Source organism: Muscardinus avellanarius (genome assembly GCF_963383645.1).
Source record: "Muscardinus avellanarius genome assembly, chromosome: 18".
Classification (NCBI taxonomy): Eukaryota; Metazoa; Chordata; class Mammalia; order Rodentia; family Gliridae; genus Muscardinus; species Muscardinus avellanarius.
The window spans coordinates 3392860-3410356 of record NC_137804.1 but is presented as its reverse complement, the minus strand read 5'-3'; the positions used below and the strand labels follow the sequence as shown (position 1 = coordinate 3410356).

General features: G+C 53.1%; 1 protein-coding gene across 2 annotated transcripts in view; it reads right to left on the bottom strand.

Annotated features, from left to right (window-relative positions):
* Positions 1–6531, bottom strand: part of CTDSPL (CTD small phosphatase like) — a gene marked incomplete at both ends in the record, with an annotated part of 118310 nt that extends 111779 nt beyond the window's left edge. For both annotated transcript variants that reach the window (XM_080714859.1, XM_080714860.1), the window contains one exon: positions 6453–6531. In XM_080714859.1, coding sequence (XP_080570985.1) covers positions 6453–6531 — 79 coding nt within the window. The remainder of the gene's footprint in view (positions 1–6452) is intronic.
* Between the last annotated feature and the right edge of the window lie 10966 nt (positions 6532–17497).

The window sequence follows — 17497 nt, the reverse complement described above, 5'->3', positions numbered from 1 at the left end:
GGGTATGGTGGTGCATGCCTGTAATCCCAGCACTCAGGAGGCTGAGACAGGAGGGACGCAGGTTCAAGGCCAACCTTGGCAACTTAGTGAAGCCCTCCGCAATTTAATGAAACCCTGTTTGAAAAAAAAAATTAAATTAAATATGGCTCACAGGTGGAAGGCCCCTGGGTTCAACTCCCAATCTCTCTGTTTCTCTATTTACACACACATACACACACGCGCGCGCACACACACACACACACACACACACACACACACACACTAAAAAGTTAACCAAACTGAACCTACTTCAAGTCTGTTCTGTCATCTGTTTCCAAGAGTCTTCTCTTTGTCATAATTTTGCTAGCACCCCAAGGTGAAAGGTTTCTGAGTTAAGGTTTGGTGCTGCAAATATCTGCACAAACTTGCCTACCGATACCTGACAGGGAAATGGATTAGCTCACAAACTAATTAGCTGTTCAGATAGCACTGATATGTTCTTGCTACTATTGCATATAATCAAGGTTTCTTAGTTTTGTTTTGATTTATTATTGTGCAATTCCCTCAAACTACTGCTTTCTCTCTAAAGAGCTCTGGGAAATTTCCTTTTTGGGGTGGTACTGGGGATTGAACCCAGGGACATTCTATCTCTGAGCTACACCCCTGGCCCTATTTTATCTTCTATTTGTTTGTGTGTGTGTGTGTGTGTGTGTGTGTGTGTGTGTGTGTGTTACTAGAGGTGGAACCCAGGGGCTTTTCTACCTCCAAGCTATACTCCCAGACTTATTTTATACTTTATTTGGAAACAGGGTCTCACTAAATTGCTGAGAGCCTCACTAAGTAACTGAGGCTGGTTTCCAACCTACGCGATCCTTCTGTCTCAGCCTCCCAAGATCTGGGATTACAAGTGTGTGCCACCATGCTCGGCATTTATATTCTATTTTGAAACAGGGTCTTGCTACATTTCTGTGCGCTGGCTCAAACTTGCAATCCTCCTGTTTCAGTCTCCCAAGTATTAGGATAACAGATGTGTCCAATCATGCCTGGCTAGAAATTTCCTTTCTTAGTTAAAAAAAAAAAAAATTCACCTACTTAGTGGGAACCTCAGCAACTTAGTGAGACTATGTTTTTTTGTTCTTGTTTTTGGTGGTACTGGGGTTTCTGGAAGCCCTTCTACCTCCAGGCTACACTCCCAAACCTATTTTTATATTTTTATTTGGAAACAGGGTCTCGTAAGCCAGCATGGCCGGCTTCGAACCTGCGCGATCCTCCTGTCTCCGCCTCCCAAGAGCGGGGATTACAAGTGTGCGCCACTACGCCTGGCAACACTGTTTTAAAATAAAAAATAAAATAGGGCCAGGTGTGGTGGCACACGCTTGTAATCCCTGTGCTTGGGAGGCAGAGACAGGAGGACCGTGCAGGTTGGAAGCCAGCTGTGCTGGCTTAAGAGACCCTGTTTCCAAATAAAAAGTATAAAAATAGGTCTGGGAGTGCAGCCCGGAGGTAGAGGGGCTTCCAGGAACCCCAGTACCACACACACACACACACACACACACACACACACACACACACACAAATAAAATAAAATAAAATAGGGCTGGGAATATAGCTCAGAGGTAGAATGAACCTGGGTTCAATTCTCCAGTAACACATATACACAAAAAAATTAATCTATAAAACACAAGTCTATTTTCATTAATATTTAAGTAAAAAGGCAAAGTTCCATAATTTCCCACCCTACTCCTCTCCCCAGGGAAAATCACTGCTGTGTGTGTGAGAATTTTCTTCCAGATTATGCTTTGTGTATTTCTTAACATAGTAGAGTTTTGTGTGTGATTTTAGTTTTTTTTTTTTACAAAGATAGGATCATTCTGTTTACATCATTCTTCAAATTCTTTCCCTTTAAAATGTCTTAGAAATTTACATGTCCAAGTGTTTAGATCTGATTTAACCCATTATTGTCAACAAACTCACAATATCCTGTAGAATTCATGTACCCTAGTCTGATAATGTGTAGATGGTTCAAACTTTTGCTACCATAAGCAAAGCAGCCATCAGTGAAAAACCTTGTACATGTCTGCGTGAAGAATGAAATTACTTCTCTAAACTTCAACGTAGAATGGCCAGCACAGCCAGCACCGTTGACTGGCTGAACCAATACCTACTCCCTGCAGTTCCAGTCTTCTCTCCTGCTTCCTACAACAACGCCCGCAGAGCTGGAAAATCTCTGGCTTCTCTCTCTGTTTGCAGCTAGGGGAGGCCATGTGATTCAGCTCTGGCCAATTAAACATGAACAAAAGTTTGCTGGGCAGTCTCCAGTAATGTTTTTGCTGTCCAGGGAAAAGAGACAGATATGACTGGCACTGTCTTTGTTTTTTGTTTTTTCCTGCCCTGAAGGTGGCTGTGGTGTGTGTGTGCATGTGTGTGTGTCGGGGTTGTACCATGTTACAATATGAGGGAAAGTCACGAGGAACACTGAAACACTGGCCCTGTTATCACTGAGCTGCCAAAGCACACTGATAGCAGCCCACCTGCATCCGCAGAGTATGTAAGAAGAATAAACTCCTACTGGTTTCGGCTGCCATAAGGCTGGTTTTCTGTTACTTGCAGCCAAATGCATTCCCAACTAATTCAGTAATAATCTACTCTTTCTCTCTCTCTTTCCTTCCTTCCTTCCTTCCTTCTCTTTCTTTCTTTCTTTTCAGTACTAGGGATGGAACCCAGGGGCATTCTACTTCCGAGCTATACCCCCAACCATATATTTTATTCTTTATTTTGAAACAGTCTCACTAAGTTGCAGAGGGCCTCACTAAGTAGCTGAGGCTGGCCATGATCCTGGATACTCCTGTCTCAGTCAGCGTCCCAAGTACTGGAATGACAAGGGTGCACCAACACCCCTGACCTAATCTCTTAAAAAAAAAAGTTTGTACTTGCTGGGTGTGGTGACAGCATGCTTGTCATCCCAGGGAGGCTGAGACCGGAGGATTGCAGTTCACAGACAGCCTTAGCTATTTAGTGAGGGCCTCTGCAACTTAGTGAGACCCTGTCTCAAAATAAAGAATAAAAAATAGGGCAAGGGGTGTAGCTCAGAGGTCAAATGCCCCTGGGTTCCCTCCCCAGCTTTGCAACAAAACAAAACAAAACAAAACGTCTGTACTATTTTCTCCGTTTCCCCAGCCTTCATCGACTTTGACTATCAGCAGCCATTTAAATATTTTACCAAACTGTCCTGTGAAAATGTTTCACGTGGAGGTCACTTCACACATCATCAGCCTTGAGATTTGCTCTCCACGACTGTTACAGATCATATCTCTTATCTATTTTCCTACTGTACTATTTGACTTTGTGGTATTGATTCTAAGAGGAAATTTCCAGATAGCGCTGCACTGAAGGGAAAATTATCATTGCATCTTGACCCTACCTACCCAATCAAACACGACTGTAAGAAATAAACCTTGCATGACAGGCTGAGCTGACAGTGTCAGTCCTCTCCGAGTGGTGCTCTGCCACGTGGTACTGTGTCAAGAAGTAATTCAACTGTGCAAAACACCACCGTGTGTACTTCCTTCGTAAATCTACCTGGTCTGAGGGTTTACAGACTAGTAACCAACGATGATACAGGCCAGTTCTCACTGGACATCATTCCTTTTAGTCCCCAGGAGGTGGCCGTTAGTATTCCTGTTCTACAGAATAAATGATAAAAGTAAACATTTAAAACATTAAACATTTAATATTTTTCCTATCACAAAACCTTCCAAACATTCCAGGCACCATTTTTTTTTAAATGAAATTACTGAGCTGGGCGTGGTGGCGCACGCTTGTAATTCCCGCGCATGGGAGGCTGAGACAGGAGGATCGCGCAGGTTTGAAGCCAGCCTCAGCTGGCTTAAGAGACCCTGTTTCCAAATAAAATATAAAAAATAGGTCTGGGAGTGTAGCCTGGAGGTAGAAGGCCCCTGGGTTCCATCCCTAGTAACACACACACACACACACACACACACACACACACACACACACACAAAATTACTACTGTTTGCCTCAATTTAAAATCATGTAAAATACACCACGCTTATCTGAAGACATTAACATACTTGAGCTAGAAACACTGCCAAACCTGTTTAGTGATTTATTAATCTGAAGAAGCTGTTTCAAAATTTGGTTCTGAAGCTTGTCACATTAGCCACGACCAAAATTATTATTATTATTATTTTTTTGTGTGTGTGGTACTGGGGTTCCTGGAAGCCCTTCTACCTTCGGGCTACACTACCAGACCTATTTCATACTTTTTTTACTTGGAAACAGGGTCTCTTAAACCAGCACGGCGGGCTTCGAACCTGCGCGATCCTCCTGTCTCCGCCTGCCAAGCGCCGGGATTACAAGCGTGCGCCACCATGCCCGGCTCTTTTATTCACTTTTTAAAGAGAAAAACTCAACCGAGCAGCACTGTCATGCAAGAAGGACCTAAGGGCCAGCCACCAGGAATTTCCCCCAATCAGTTACCAACCAACCAATCTGACATCAGAAAACAAACAAAATAGGTTGTTAAAGATATTAAAAAAATTGTTATGGAAGGCAGTGTCAACAAGTTGACTAGAACACGCAGTGTCTTTGACTATGTATACATGCTTTGAATTTTGAATAGACTGACTCTGCTTTAAAAATCCCAGCAGCTAGAAGGGAGGGAAAGCTGAGCCAAGCGCTGCTCCCCCGGAGGGGGGCAGGGGCAGCAGGAGGGCTCAGGCTCTGACGAATATTTCCTTAATCTACACCACACCTCTCTGAACAAGAGCTTTGGGCCCTCTTTGGCAAAGAACCCACAAAACCCTTGTCCACAGCAGGTTAGGAGCAGAGGCAGAAAGCCTCTTAGGTACCTCCTAGCCAACCCTCCCAGAAAAGACACGCCCAGCCAGGGCTCAAACACTTAGAGCCCTATGTCAGCGAGGCCGGGCTACCCAGGTGCCAGCCGCATGGGTGCCAGGGAGATATGGGTTTTGCTTGAAGCACCCTCTTGAAGGACACAGAAAACTGCCTGGCAGAGTCTGAATTCCTTATTTTATATAAAAGAACTCCAGTCTGCAGGCACATGTGTTGACAGTCTGCAGAAGCACAAATGGGTTGATGATCCCATCCTGGGGGTACCTCTGGGAGTCCCTCCCACTTCCCTGGGGAGCTTGCCAGGGGCCCCAGCTTGGGGAGAGGCATGGCCTGTTCTGGCCAACCGCACCCCACGTCCTCCTGGGGGCTGCGCTCAGGGGCACAGCCTGGGGAAAGAAACTTGAGTCTTTCCCAAAGTCTGCTGGGGCCAGGTCAGGCCTGAGAGGGCCCAGGGGTCCCTGTGGGCCTCAAGTGTTACACACACACACACACACACACACACACACACACACACACAGCAGGAAGACAGTGAGCCAAGCTTTCCTTAACAGAGCAGAACAACAGACTGCAGACTGCGTGGCCCTCCAAAACAATTTGTCCAAGCCTCCCCACACCAGAGGACCTTAAGTAAGCGGGCCACTGGAGAGAGGAGGCCACTAGGTCTCGGAGAGGGACAGAGACAAAGAAAAAGAGCAAGAAGGAAAGAGAAGAGGGGGGCGGAAGAGGGCCCAACCCAGGCGCAGCAGCACAGGGTGCCCAGGCCAGGTGCCCGGAGGGGCGCTCCTGGTACCTAAGGACACCCCAGGCTCCTGCAGAGCTGGGTTGTAAATGGCTGCATGAGTCCCCTGCCTCCCAACAGGCTGCTGGCCCCATACAAGGGTCTGAAAGGCAGAAGGGGGTTCAGTGCTCCCCAGACTCACACTCTTAGCACTTGCAAAGCCAACTGAACATACCCAGACACATGGCCTCACTGTGTGGTGCACAGGCAGGCACACACATTTGTGCACACAAGTCAGGCATGTGTGTGGACGCACGCAGAGCCTCACTGCGCGAGTCTACACACACACAAGGCAGGGACACAACACATTCAATCCGCCAGTTGGCGGCTGAGGCAACAGTCACACACACAAACCACCTCTGGGCAGGCTCCTGCACACACTCTGGACCGGTCCACCAGGAACAAACGCGCGTCTACCCAAGATGCATCCTCAAACTCACAGCCTGTCCAAAAAATAAAATGCGCACTCACAACCTCTCTGCGGGGCGCGCACACACACCCTTACAATCTCTCTGTGTGTGCGCACACACACACAGCCTGTCAGAGCTCAGCACACTCACAAGCTCCCTGTGAGTGCACACACGCCCGGCCCCCGCGCAGCCGGGTGCACGCAGAAAACCTACCAGGGGCTCACTCCACGGATCCGTCTCAACTTCTGGGCGGCGCGTGCACGGGCACACGAGCTCTCTCGCACACGCAGCGGGAGCCCGGCTCCTCCGGGCGCGCGCGCACACACACACACACACACACACACACACGCACACGCACACACACACGCACACACACACGCGCGCGCGCGCTCCCCGGCCGCGCCGCTCACCTTTCTCGCCCGCGCCGGGCGCCCGGCCCTCGTCCTCCTTGGGGTTGGCCACCTGGGTGATGATGGCCGGGCCGTCCATGGGTGCGCGGCGCGCCGGCCGCCCGCAGGCCCGGCCCCCCGCAAGCCAGGCGCGCGGGGGCGCGGCGCGGGGACGAGCCCGGCCCCGTGCTCCGGGGGAGGCGGCCGGGGCCCGCGCCCCAGCTCCCGCCGCCGCCGCTGGGCTGGAGCGGCCGCGTCACCATGAACCGCAGACGAGCCGCGCCCGCCCGGGAGCCGCGCTCGGGAGGCGGAGCGGGAGCCGGAGCGCGGGCGGAGGGCGGGGGTGGGTGTGTCCCGCCCCGGACGGCCCCCCGCCGCCGCCCGAGCCCGCCCCGAGGGCCGGGGGCTGAGCGGGGTGCGGCCTGGCGCGTGGGCGGGACTTGGGGCGCCAGAGGGGCGCTGGGGGCTCAGTGGGTGCGGGCTGGGGTACGTGGTGGGACTTGGGGCGCCAGAGGGGTGCTGGGGGCTGAGTGGGTGCGGGCTGGGGTACGTGGTGGGACTTGGGGCGCCAGAGGGGCGCTGGGGGCTCAGTGGGTGCGGGCTGGGGTACGTGGTGAGACTTGGGGGTGCCAGAGGGGTGCTGGGGGCTGAGTGGGTGCGGGCTGGGGTACAAGGGTGGGACTTGGGGCGCCAGAGGGGCGCTGGGGGCTGAGTGGGTGCGGGCTGGGGTACAAGGGTGAGACTTGGGGTGCCAGAGGGGTGCTGGGGGCTGAGTGGGTGCGGGCTGGGGTACATGGGTGAGACTTGGGGACGCCAGAGGGGTGCTGGGGGCTCAGTGGGGTGCGGGCTGGGGTACAAGGGTGGGACTTGGGGGCGCCAGAGGGGTGCTGGAGGCTGAGTAGGGTCTGGGCTGGGGTACATGGGTGAGACTTGGGGGCGCCAGAGGGGTGCTGGGGGCTCAGTAGGGTGCGGGCTGGGGTATATGGGTGACTTGGGGGCGCTAGAGGGGTGCTGGGGGCTCAGTGGGGTGCGGGCTGGGGTACATGGGTGAGACTTGGGGGTGCCAGAGGGGTGCTGGGGGCTCAGTGGGGTGCGGGCTGGGGTACAAGGGTGGGACTTGGGGTGCCAGAGGGGTCCTGGGGGCTGAATGGGTGCGGGCTGGGTACATGGGTGGGACTTGGGACGCCAGAGGGGTGCTGGGGGCTGAGTACGGTCCGGGCTGGGTATATGGGTGAGACTTGGGGGTGGGGGCGCCAGAGGGGTGCTGAAGGCTAAGTGGGGTGCAGGCTGGGATACATGGGTGAGACTTGGGGGCGCCAGAGGGGTGCTGGGAGCTGAGTGGGGTGCGTGCTGGGGTACAAGGGTGGGACTTGGGGGTGCCAGAGGGGTCCTGGGGGCTGAGTAGGGTCTGGGCTGGGGATGAGGCTGGGGTACATGGATGGGACCCGGGGGCGCCGGAGATTTCCTGGGGGGGGGCTGTGGGGTGCGAGCTGGGGTTGATGGGTGAGGTTCTGGGGCGTCGGAGGGGTCCCGGGGAGCTGAATGGGGTGCGGACTGCGGGGGTTAGTCTGGGGCACATGGGTGGGATCCGGGGGCGTCGGAGGACCCCGGGTAGCTGAGTGAGATGCAGGTGGGGGGGATGAGTCCGGGGCACATGGGTGGGGGGCACCGGAGGAGTCTTAGGGAGAGTAGGGTGCGAGCTGGGGAGAGAGTCTGGGGTACTGGGTGGGGCTCGGGGGCGTGAGGAAGAAGTGGGGTGCGGGGTGGGTGAGTCGGGCTCGTGGGTAGGGAAGGGGGCGTCGGGGGTTCTGGGAAGCTGAGTGGGGTGCGGGCCAGGAGTGAGTCTGGGACAGATCCGTGAGCCGTGTGCTGGCGGGGGGGGGCAGAGACCCGCAGGTGTGCGGGTGCATCGGCACGGAGTGGGGGCCGGGGTCAGGGCGGGATCTCAAGGAGGCAGGGGCGGGGGGACTTGAGAAAAGGTGTTCACCAGGACGAGGCGGGAATCTGGCCGACTTGTGGGGTGGGGGTGCTAGGTAGGGGACCCAGGCCCCTGAACAGTCGGGGAGTGCGGGGGCGGCGAGGCGGGCGCGGGACTGAGCTGGGGGGGCTGTCAGCCGAGGGCCTGCAGACCGGCCGCGACGGGCGGGCGCCGGCAGAACCCGCATCGGCCTCGGGGCCGAGCGCCAGCTCGCAGGGCGGCGGGCCTTGGAGGACCAGCCTCGGCCCGAGCGGTGGGCATTTCCGGGCGCTCTGCAGCCAGGCTAGGACCGGGGAGAAGGGGGCCTGGGTGGGCCGCGCTGGACAAGAGCTGTGCGTGTGCGGGCAGCCGGCCACGCCGGGCCTGGGGCAGCGGCCAGAGCGTGGGCGTGCCGGGAAAGCGTCCCCAAAGCCCGGGAGAACCCAGCTCTCCGCGTTCCTGTCCCAACTTGCAGGCCACACTCGCCGCCCAGGGAGCCTGTGGGCGGGGCAGTGCTGCAGAGGGCGGGCTCGGGGAGAGCCTCCACCAATCGGAAGGGCCGAGGCGCGTGACGTCTGGGCGGGGCGGAGTGGGCGGCCTGGCAGAAAGCATCCTGCCTCCGCCCGCCTGCTTGCGCGCGCACTTGGGGCCTGGCGAGCGCGTCCTGTCTGTCCCAAGAAGCTCTCTGGAGTCCAAGGCTAATAGAATCTTTTTCCCCCCCACACCTCCCAAAGCCTGGAGTTGGATGCATCCGGGCCCTGTGTTCACTTGGGGACCAGTAACCCTCTCTAAAGTTGTTGTTTGGGGGGTTTTGTTTTGTTGGCAATGGGGATTGAACCCAGGGGTATTATACTTCTGAGCTACACTTCTGGCCCTTTTTATTTTGAAATAGGGTCTCACAAAGATGCTTAAGCTGCCCTCGAACCTGGGATCCTCCTGTGCCAGCCTCCCAAGTACTGGGATTACTGGCATGCGCCACCACACCCGGCTCCCAAAGTTTTAAAGAACATTCCTGGAAGCCCCTCAGCTGGAGGTCAGCTCGAAGACCTCCCTAAGCCCCCTACTTGGTGGAGCCCCTGAAGGTCTTTGTGTTGGAGGCGGCCCCTGGGCCGGGCTTCTGTGACTGAGGCAGGTGCCAGCCGAACTGCTTGCTGCAAGGGGTAGTCGTTAAGCGAGAGGTGGACCTTCTGCCCCAAACCCAAGACCACCGGTGGCATCCGGGCACTGTGCATGGGCCGGGGGCGCTGTGACAGTCACCCTTGAGCAGCGGTATTTTTGAAGTGCCGTTTCAGTGAGGAAGCATGCCCTGGTTGTAAGCAACCCCAACCCCAGGGCATGGCCTCTCTAACCCTCCCAAGTGCTGGCGATTAGGATCCTGTGGTTCCCAAGTCTTCCCGTGTCCCAATTTCTAATGCCTTTCCTCTTGAAGCCTGGTGAACTCAAATATTCTTTAAAGCCAGATGGCAAAGACCACTGAATTCTAAGGAGTCGGAGGGGGAGCCCGCGGGAACAGCTGTTGCAAGAGGCCTGGCGTTTTACGGTATCTAATCAGACATGGCATTGCTGTGGCTCAGGAACCTCCCATAGAGTCCATCAGCAAGGGCCAGGGGTGGGAGCAGGCCTGGATTCCTCGGAGGAGGTGAGTGAGGGTACTTCCAAAGGTTCTATGCACTTAGCCCAGGGTAGGAAGGAGCTGGACACTCAGGAGTCCAGGGCCACCCACAGGAAGTGATTTTCACCTGTGGAGACTTTCCTATTGGGTCTCTTCTGTAGCAGCGACTCTCCAGGACCCTTCAATAACAATGTTCCCTTACCTGTCCTCAGCTTCCTGAAAAACAAAACCACCCCACCACCACCCACATCTTTGTCTCAGGCCCATGGTGATAATCAGAAACCAGCTTGCTGTCTTTTAAGTGTTTGTTCTTTTCCATACGCTGTTTAATGTTTCTTTCTTTTTTGGTCCTGGGGATTGGACCCAGCGGCTTTCTACCTCTGTGCTACACCTCCATCCTTATTTATTTATTTTTTTGTTTTGTTTTGAAACAGGGTCTCACTAGGTTGCTGAGAGTCTGGCTAAGTTGGTAAGGCTTGAACCTGTGATCCTCCCGTCTCAGCCTCCCAAGTACAGAAATGACAGGCATGTACCACGAAGCCCAGCTTCATTTAATATCTTAATGTTTCATTTAAAAAGTATTAATAGAAGTCAAAGAAAAATATTACCCATAGCCCTGTCCCATCCTTAAATCAATTTTTATTTTCTCCCTGTCCTTGTCTGTATGCTGACAAAGATTTTATGTAGCCATAAAAAACATGTTTAAAATGATACAGTTAGCATTTTTCCATGGCTGACATAATCATTGTTACTATCATTATAAATGACTGCATAACACCTCACTGAAGGAGTCTTAGCTCTTGGTTTTACAGGTGAAGGAATAGTGTAAAAATTGCTGGGACAATCAATTAGCCGTGACAAGAAGATATGTCTTCTTCACTTTAGTGGTTATAGATATTCGAGATGGATCAAATAATTAAATATAAAAATTAAGCCGGGCGTGGTGGCGCACGCTTGTAATCCCAGCATTTGGGAGGCTGAGACTGGAGGATCGTGGTTTGAGGACAGCCTCAGCTACTTAGTGAGGCCCTTTGCAACTCAGTGAGACCCTGTTTCAAAATAAAAAATAAATAATCGGGCTGGGAGTTTAGTTGGCGGTAGAATGCCACTGGGTTCCATCCCTGGTCCCATAAAAAATAGATAAATATAAAAATTAATAAATAAACATACCAGAACAAATTTAAATGAATGCATTGTGTGTGGGAGTGGGTAAGTGGAACTTTGGATTCAACCAGGGGGCTTCTACCTCTGAGACATACCTCCAGCCCTATTTTTTTTTGAAACAAAATCTTGCTATGTGACTGAAGGCCTCACTAATTGGTTAAGGCTGGCCTTGAACCTGTCATTGTCCTGTCTCAAGCATCCCCAGTACTGGGATCACAGGCGTGCACCACCACACCCAGCTTGGGTTTGGAATTTAATCAGTGGGTATCTGGAACCACGGATGATTTCCTGAGCAAGGAACAGCAGGACTTAAGAAGTTATTGCAGATCTGTGGGGGTGAAGTGAAAACGCAAACCAGCTTAAGCCACAGTGGAGGCTCCGTTAGCTTGTGTAACCAAAGCCTGGTTACAAAGCAGGCTGGCGTGGTTTGGGAGCAGTTATAATCCAAACCAGGAGGTCCCTGATGGAAACACAAACTCCTGCTGGACCAGGAGGATCGAGGTGAGCAAGCCAGAGAGTGTCTTATGCCCCAAGGCCCTTGTCTTCCCAGTGTCCCAGGACACTGTCCCTGCGGGGCCCCCAAGCCAGCATCCTTCATCCCAGTCCTTCTCCATCACCAGGAATTCTTCCATTCACATGCACATTGTCAGGAAACATGGGGCTTCCCATTCATCTTCTCCCTGTCTACCCCCAGCCCCAGGGATGTCACCCACCTGTCCCCAGGTGGGACTTAGGCACAGTATCCTTCCCACCTACTACTGACAGGTCACTTCCAAGAATCAAGAGCCCACCTGTGGCCCGTGGTCCAGCAGGTACTGACCGCCCCCTGGTGGCCACCATGCTGTGAGGTCCTTTTAAAGTCCTGCTGGAAGTGGACAGAAGCTTCTCTACCTGCCAGCAACCTGGGGTAGACCATGGCTGGTGGACTAGGGGGTGGAGGGGACCCAGTTGTGGCTCCACCCAGCTGTCGACAGCATTTCTGCTCAGCTTTCCCCAGGGTGTTAGTAGAAGGGCCTTCAGGAATGGCAAGGGCCGGTGTGCTTGTCTGGAGGGGTAGCAAGCAGCGAGACTGGAAAGCCCCTCTTGGCAGCAGGTGTTGGAGGATCAAGCTAAAAGGGAAGGGGGGATGCTGGCTGCTAGAAAACAACAAAAGGGCAGCCAGCCCGCCAGGACCCCTGGGCACAAAGAACAAGCATTTGGTATAAAGTCAGTGGGCAGGAGCTGGGCGTGGAGGTGCACGCTTGTAACACCAGTACTTGGGAAGCTGAGACGGGAGGATTGCAGGTTCAAGGCCAGCCTCAGCAACTTAGTGAGACTCTTAGCAACCTAGTGAGACCCAGTTCCCAAACAAGGGGCCTAGGTTGTAGCCCAGAGGTAGAATGCTTCTGGGATTGATCCCCAATACCATGAAAAGAAAAAAGCCAACGAGCAGAAAATGAGAACAAGACACAGTCTGGTCTGAAATAGACTCTAGGGCCTTGGGCTGAAGTGGAACATTTTTAGGGTAACCAGAAACCCTGGAAGATACTCCTTTCTCTTTCATACTACCTCCAAAATTCTAGACCTATTCTACCCAGAGAACTTGGGCACAAAAGGAGAGACATTCCTGGGCTCAGGTATTCCTGAATACCCCTGGATTTGGGGAGGACGCGGCCTCACCCTGAAGCCCTACATTGAAGGATTAGCCCCCCGCCCCCCCAGAGCACAGTGGGCAGGTCCCGTGTGCCCTTAGCCCAGGAGTGGTGTGTCCAGCTGATCTGGGAACTGAGCCAATGAGCGCTTGAAGTGGGACCTCCCACTTTTAGCCCTACATGGACTGTCCCTTTGATGCCTCTTCTGTATCCTGGGTGCCAGCTTTCACCCAGCCAGGCTTGGGGGGGGCAGCTGCTTTTCCTTGACTACTAACATTCCTGGTCTCCAACTCCCCGGTCCCTGGGCTCTGGCCCAGCCATAGACACCCCCTTTTTTTCCGACTGGGGCCAGTAACAAAGGGCTGTACTGGCGCTGAGGTTGACAGATCACACACCTGGCCCAAGTTTGCTGGGTGAGTTCTATGCTGCCTGAAAATCTATCAATCCCAGGCTGCCGCTAAGGAGCAGTCATACATGCACAATAATGTGTGTGTGTGTGTGTGTGTGTGTGTGTGTGTGTGTGTGTGTGCAGGGGTGTCTGGGTGTGGGCAGCCCCACCTGGAAAAACTTCTGCCTTCTCAAGTCATTTATAACATCAGCTTCGACAGGGGGGGGCACCTCCCCTTGGCGCCCTTCCCACGGGTGGGGCCCTGGCTGGGCAGGTCTGATCACAGACACCCATCGTGGCACAAGCAGCTACACGCTCATCTGTACAGGGGCTCACATACATGTGAGGGCACAAGGCACACACGTGACGAGGCTGACTCTGCCCGGGCTGGTTCCTCCATGTTGACAAGCAGGACTACGCCGCCCCTCCATCTGCTCTCAGACCCAGCTCCTGCCTTCCTGGACTTGGGCAGGTTCTCAGCGCCTGCCTCGTGCTCACAAGGGAGCCTCAATAGGTGCTGTCTGATTTTCAGCAGGACTTCCCCAGAGGCCTGGGTGGAGAGCGCTGGCCTCTGGAGACACCCCTCCTGCCCACCCATGTCCCCCACAAGCCTTTTCGGTCTGCTCCAGCACACACACTTAATCAGCCTGTGCACAGCATCGCTCTCCCCCACACGCTGCTAAACTTGATTCTTAGGTGGGGCTCACGCCGATGAACAGACGCTGTCTACCTAGTCTAGCTGTGATCCTACCGTGGCCATGGGAGGTGCCCCTGGGATCTGTTCCTGAGAGCTGCTGGGATGTTGTGCTAGTCAGCTTTCCTTTGCAAACAAACCAGATACCTGAGAACAACAACTCAGAGGATGGAGGTTTGTTGGGGCTCCTGGTTGGCTCCATCACATTAAGGAAATCAGAACATCATGGCGGAAGGGTGTGGGGAGAAAAGATGCTTAGCTCACGGCAGCTGAGAAGAGAGGGGGAGATAAGAGACGGGCTTGGGAGAAGATAAAGCCTTCTGGACACCCCCTCCCCTACCAGTTGTCCTTTCAGCTATCGATGGATCAATTCATCAAGGGTTAATGAGACCAATCCATCAAGCCTTAATGAGGCCAGAGACCTCAGGATCCAATCATTGCCTTAAAAATCCCATTTCTGTACACATGAGACTTTGGGGGACATCTAGATCAAAACCCTAACAGATGGGTAGAGAAGGAAGCATGTAGGTACCCAAGCTGAGGAGATTCTATTGTGGTTGAGCCAGGCACAGGCAGCAGCCTCTCTGGGCCTCATTTCTCCATGCAGGACCATGCAGATGATCCCAGAAGCCCATGGGATGTGTGCAGAGTAGAAGAGGCCCCTGTCCTGCCTTGAACTTGGAGAGGAGACCAAAAAAGAAAATTTCCGAATAGCCTAGAACCACTGAAAAGTTATTTTATCTGGCTTGGTGGCACATGCTTATAATCTCAGTACTTGGGAGGCTGAGACAGGAGGATCCAGGTTCATGACCAGCCTCAGCTATTTAGTGAGGCCCTCTGCAACTTAGTGAGAGCCTGTTTCAAAATTTTAAAAAATAGGGCTGGAGTGTAGCTTAGAGGTAGAATGCCCCTGGTTGCAATCCTCAGTGCAGGAAAAAAGAAGTTATTTTAAAAATATTAAAAGCAAAACATTTTGGAGAAATGCAAACACTAGCCAGCTGGATTTGGCTAAAATTAAAAAATTCCCAAAGCTCTTTGGTGTTTGCTGACTATTAATGTCCTTCATGGATCTTGCTAAGAGAAATAAAGGGGGGCATACATCCTGCCTGCTCACTGTATACCAAGCTCTGACAGGGCACCATGCGTCCCCAAAGATGAGGGGCTCCCTTGGCTACAAGGACCAGAGACCCTCAGGGAGGGGCCAGTATGAGGCTGAAGTAGGGGCCTCTTGCCCATCCAAGGCTTCTCAGCAGCCCAGCTCTGCGCATGGAGAAACTCACCACCCAGCAGGGCTCAGGATGACAGGGCCCCAAAGCTGAGCTCTGGGAACAGGGTCATTCAGGGTCAGGGCCACTCCAGAGCAGAACTCCTGTTACTCCACATGAGTTATTGGTCATGAATGTGACGCTGCTTCTCGTTAGGTCTGAACACATGTCCCCCTGTGAGCAACTCACTAATTTTCACAGTTTAAATTGTGTGTGTGTGTGTGTGTGTGTGAGAGAGAGAGAGAGAGAGAGAGAGAGAGAGAGAGAGAGAGAGAGAGAAGGGAAATAGGAAGAAGGATGGAAGGATGGAAGGCAGTCAGGCAAGCAGTTTGGCTTAGTTGATGACCATATTTCAAGTTATTATGGTTGTGTAAAAAAGAAATCTCTAAACTTAGCGGGTTAGAGTGAAGCAAAACTATTTATATGTATTTATATGCTTACAGCCTGCAACTGGGGCAGGGCTCGGCAGGGACAGCGCCTCGCCACTCATGTGATGATACCAGGGCTTCTGGAAGGCCCGGCTGGGGCATCACTGAAGGATTACTTTCCCACTTGCTAGACTGACACAGGCTGTCCGCTGGGAAACCTAGAAATGTTTGCCTCAGCCAAGCCCTGTGACTGACGTTTTGACTTCCTTTGGTCTTGCTGACCTTGGAGGTACTTCCCCTTGCAGGGCTGATTCCTAGAGATGACACTCACCTCACCGCGGAGGGAGTCATTCACGTGGGGACCAGCCAGTCCAGAGCCCACGTGCAGCCCACTCCTTTACCAAGCGCCTCTGCCCAGGGCCACTGTTTCCCTGCCCTAGTCACCCCAAGGCTAGGTGCGAGACGATTAGGGACAGCCCCCACACCCCAGAACCTGCTGAAGATTTAAACCAGCGGATCCTTTACCTGCCTACCTGTTTCACCTGTTCCTTCTGTGGAAAGCACAACAGAGACGCTTGCCATGGTCCCTCCCTCTCTCCCTGGCTTCTGGACCAAGCCCAATACTTCCTAGGTGGCAGCTCCTGGTATGGTATGCTCTCTTCTCTCAGGATCCTTGCATGTACAAACTAGCCAGCCAGCCTGCCTGCCTGCCTTCCTTGCTTCCTTCCTTCCTTCCTTCCTCCTTCCTCCTTCCTCCTTCTTCCTTCCTTCTTGTGTTACTTCTGATTAAACTCAGGGACATTCTACCTCCAAGCTGTGCCCCCAGCCCTATTTTCTATTCTTTATTTTTTTTATTTTTATTTTTATTTTTTTTTTGGTGGTACTGGGGTTCCTGGAAGCCCTTCTATCTCCGGGCTACACTCCCAGACCTATTTTTACATTTTTATTTGGAAACAGGGTCTCCTAAGCCAGTGCGCGCGGCTAGCTTCGAACCTGCGCGATCCTCCTGTCTCTGCCTCCCAAGCGCGGGGATGACAAGCATGCGCCACCACGCACGGCTCTATTCTTTATTTTGAAACAGGGTCTCACTAAGTTGCAGAGGGCCTAAGTAGCTGAGGCTGGCCACGAACCACGATCTTGTCTCAGCCTCCCAAGTACTGGGATTAGCCTGAGTATTACTACCACTACTACTACTACTACTACTATTAATAATAATAATAATAATAATTATTATTATTATATGCTTCCAAGCCTGAGTGGGATATGTTTATTTGGGGTTGATATAGTTTATTTGGGGTTGATAGGAGCTGATATAGTTATTTTTCCTGCATTCTGGGTACTGAGGCCTGAAACCCAGAATCTATGCATGGGGCCTCCATGTTTTCAGGGAAGCAAACCTCACAAGTCTAGACTGGCTGTTGGGTGGTTCCCAGAGAAACATGAAGAGATAAAAAGCTGGGGGAGGAGAGTAAGATGCAGGCTCCACGTTCTATCACGCATCTCTTCTGCATATGCCCTTCCTTTGCCAAGGATGCTTTTCACTGGCAGTAACTTTTCCTGCCCCTCGAGGCCAGATCTCCAGGGAGCCTGAGTTTGATGTCCCTGCTCTGTGCTCCCCTGGGCCTTCAGACTTATTACCAAGCAGGAAAGAGCGATTGCAGGCTAGGAAGGTATAAGATTGGCGGTTCTCCATCGGAGCACAGATACACGCAGGAGTCCGATATGATGATATGCATGCCTTTATTCGTGGGGAGTCGGCTGCCAGCCCCCGCGGGCCCGCGGGGCTAGTGGGGGAGAGTGCGTCTCTCAGATCAGATCGCTTCTCTCAGATCGGGAGGCGTGGTCTCCTCTGGGAATCACAGGGCTCCGCCTCCTAGCTTCGGCCCCGCCCTCTGCGGGGCAGTGGCTGGAACCTTTCAGAAGGGAGAGCTGGCATGCTTGCCCCTAGCCAGAAGCCTCCTGAAAGTGCCGGTGGAAAAAATAAAAC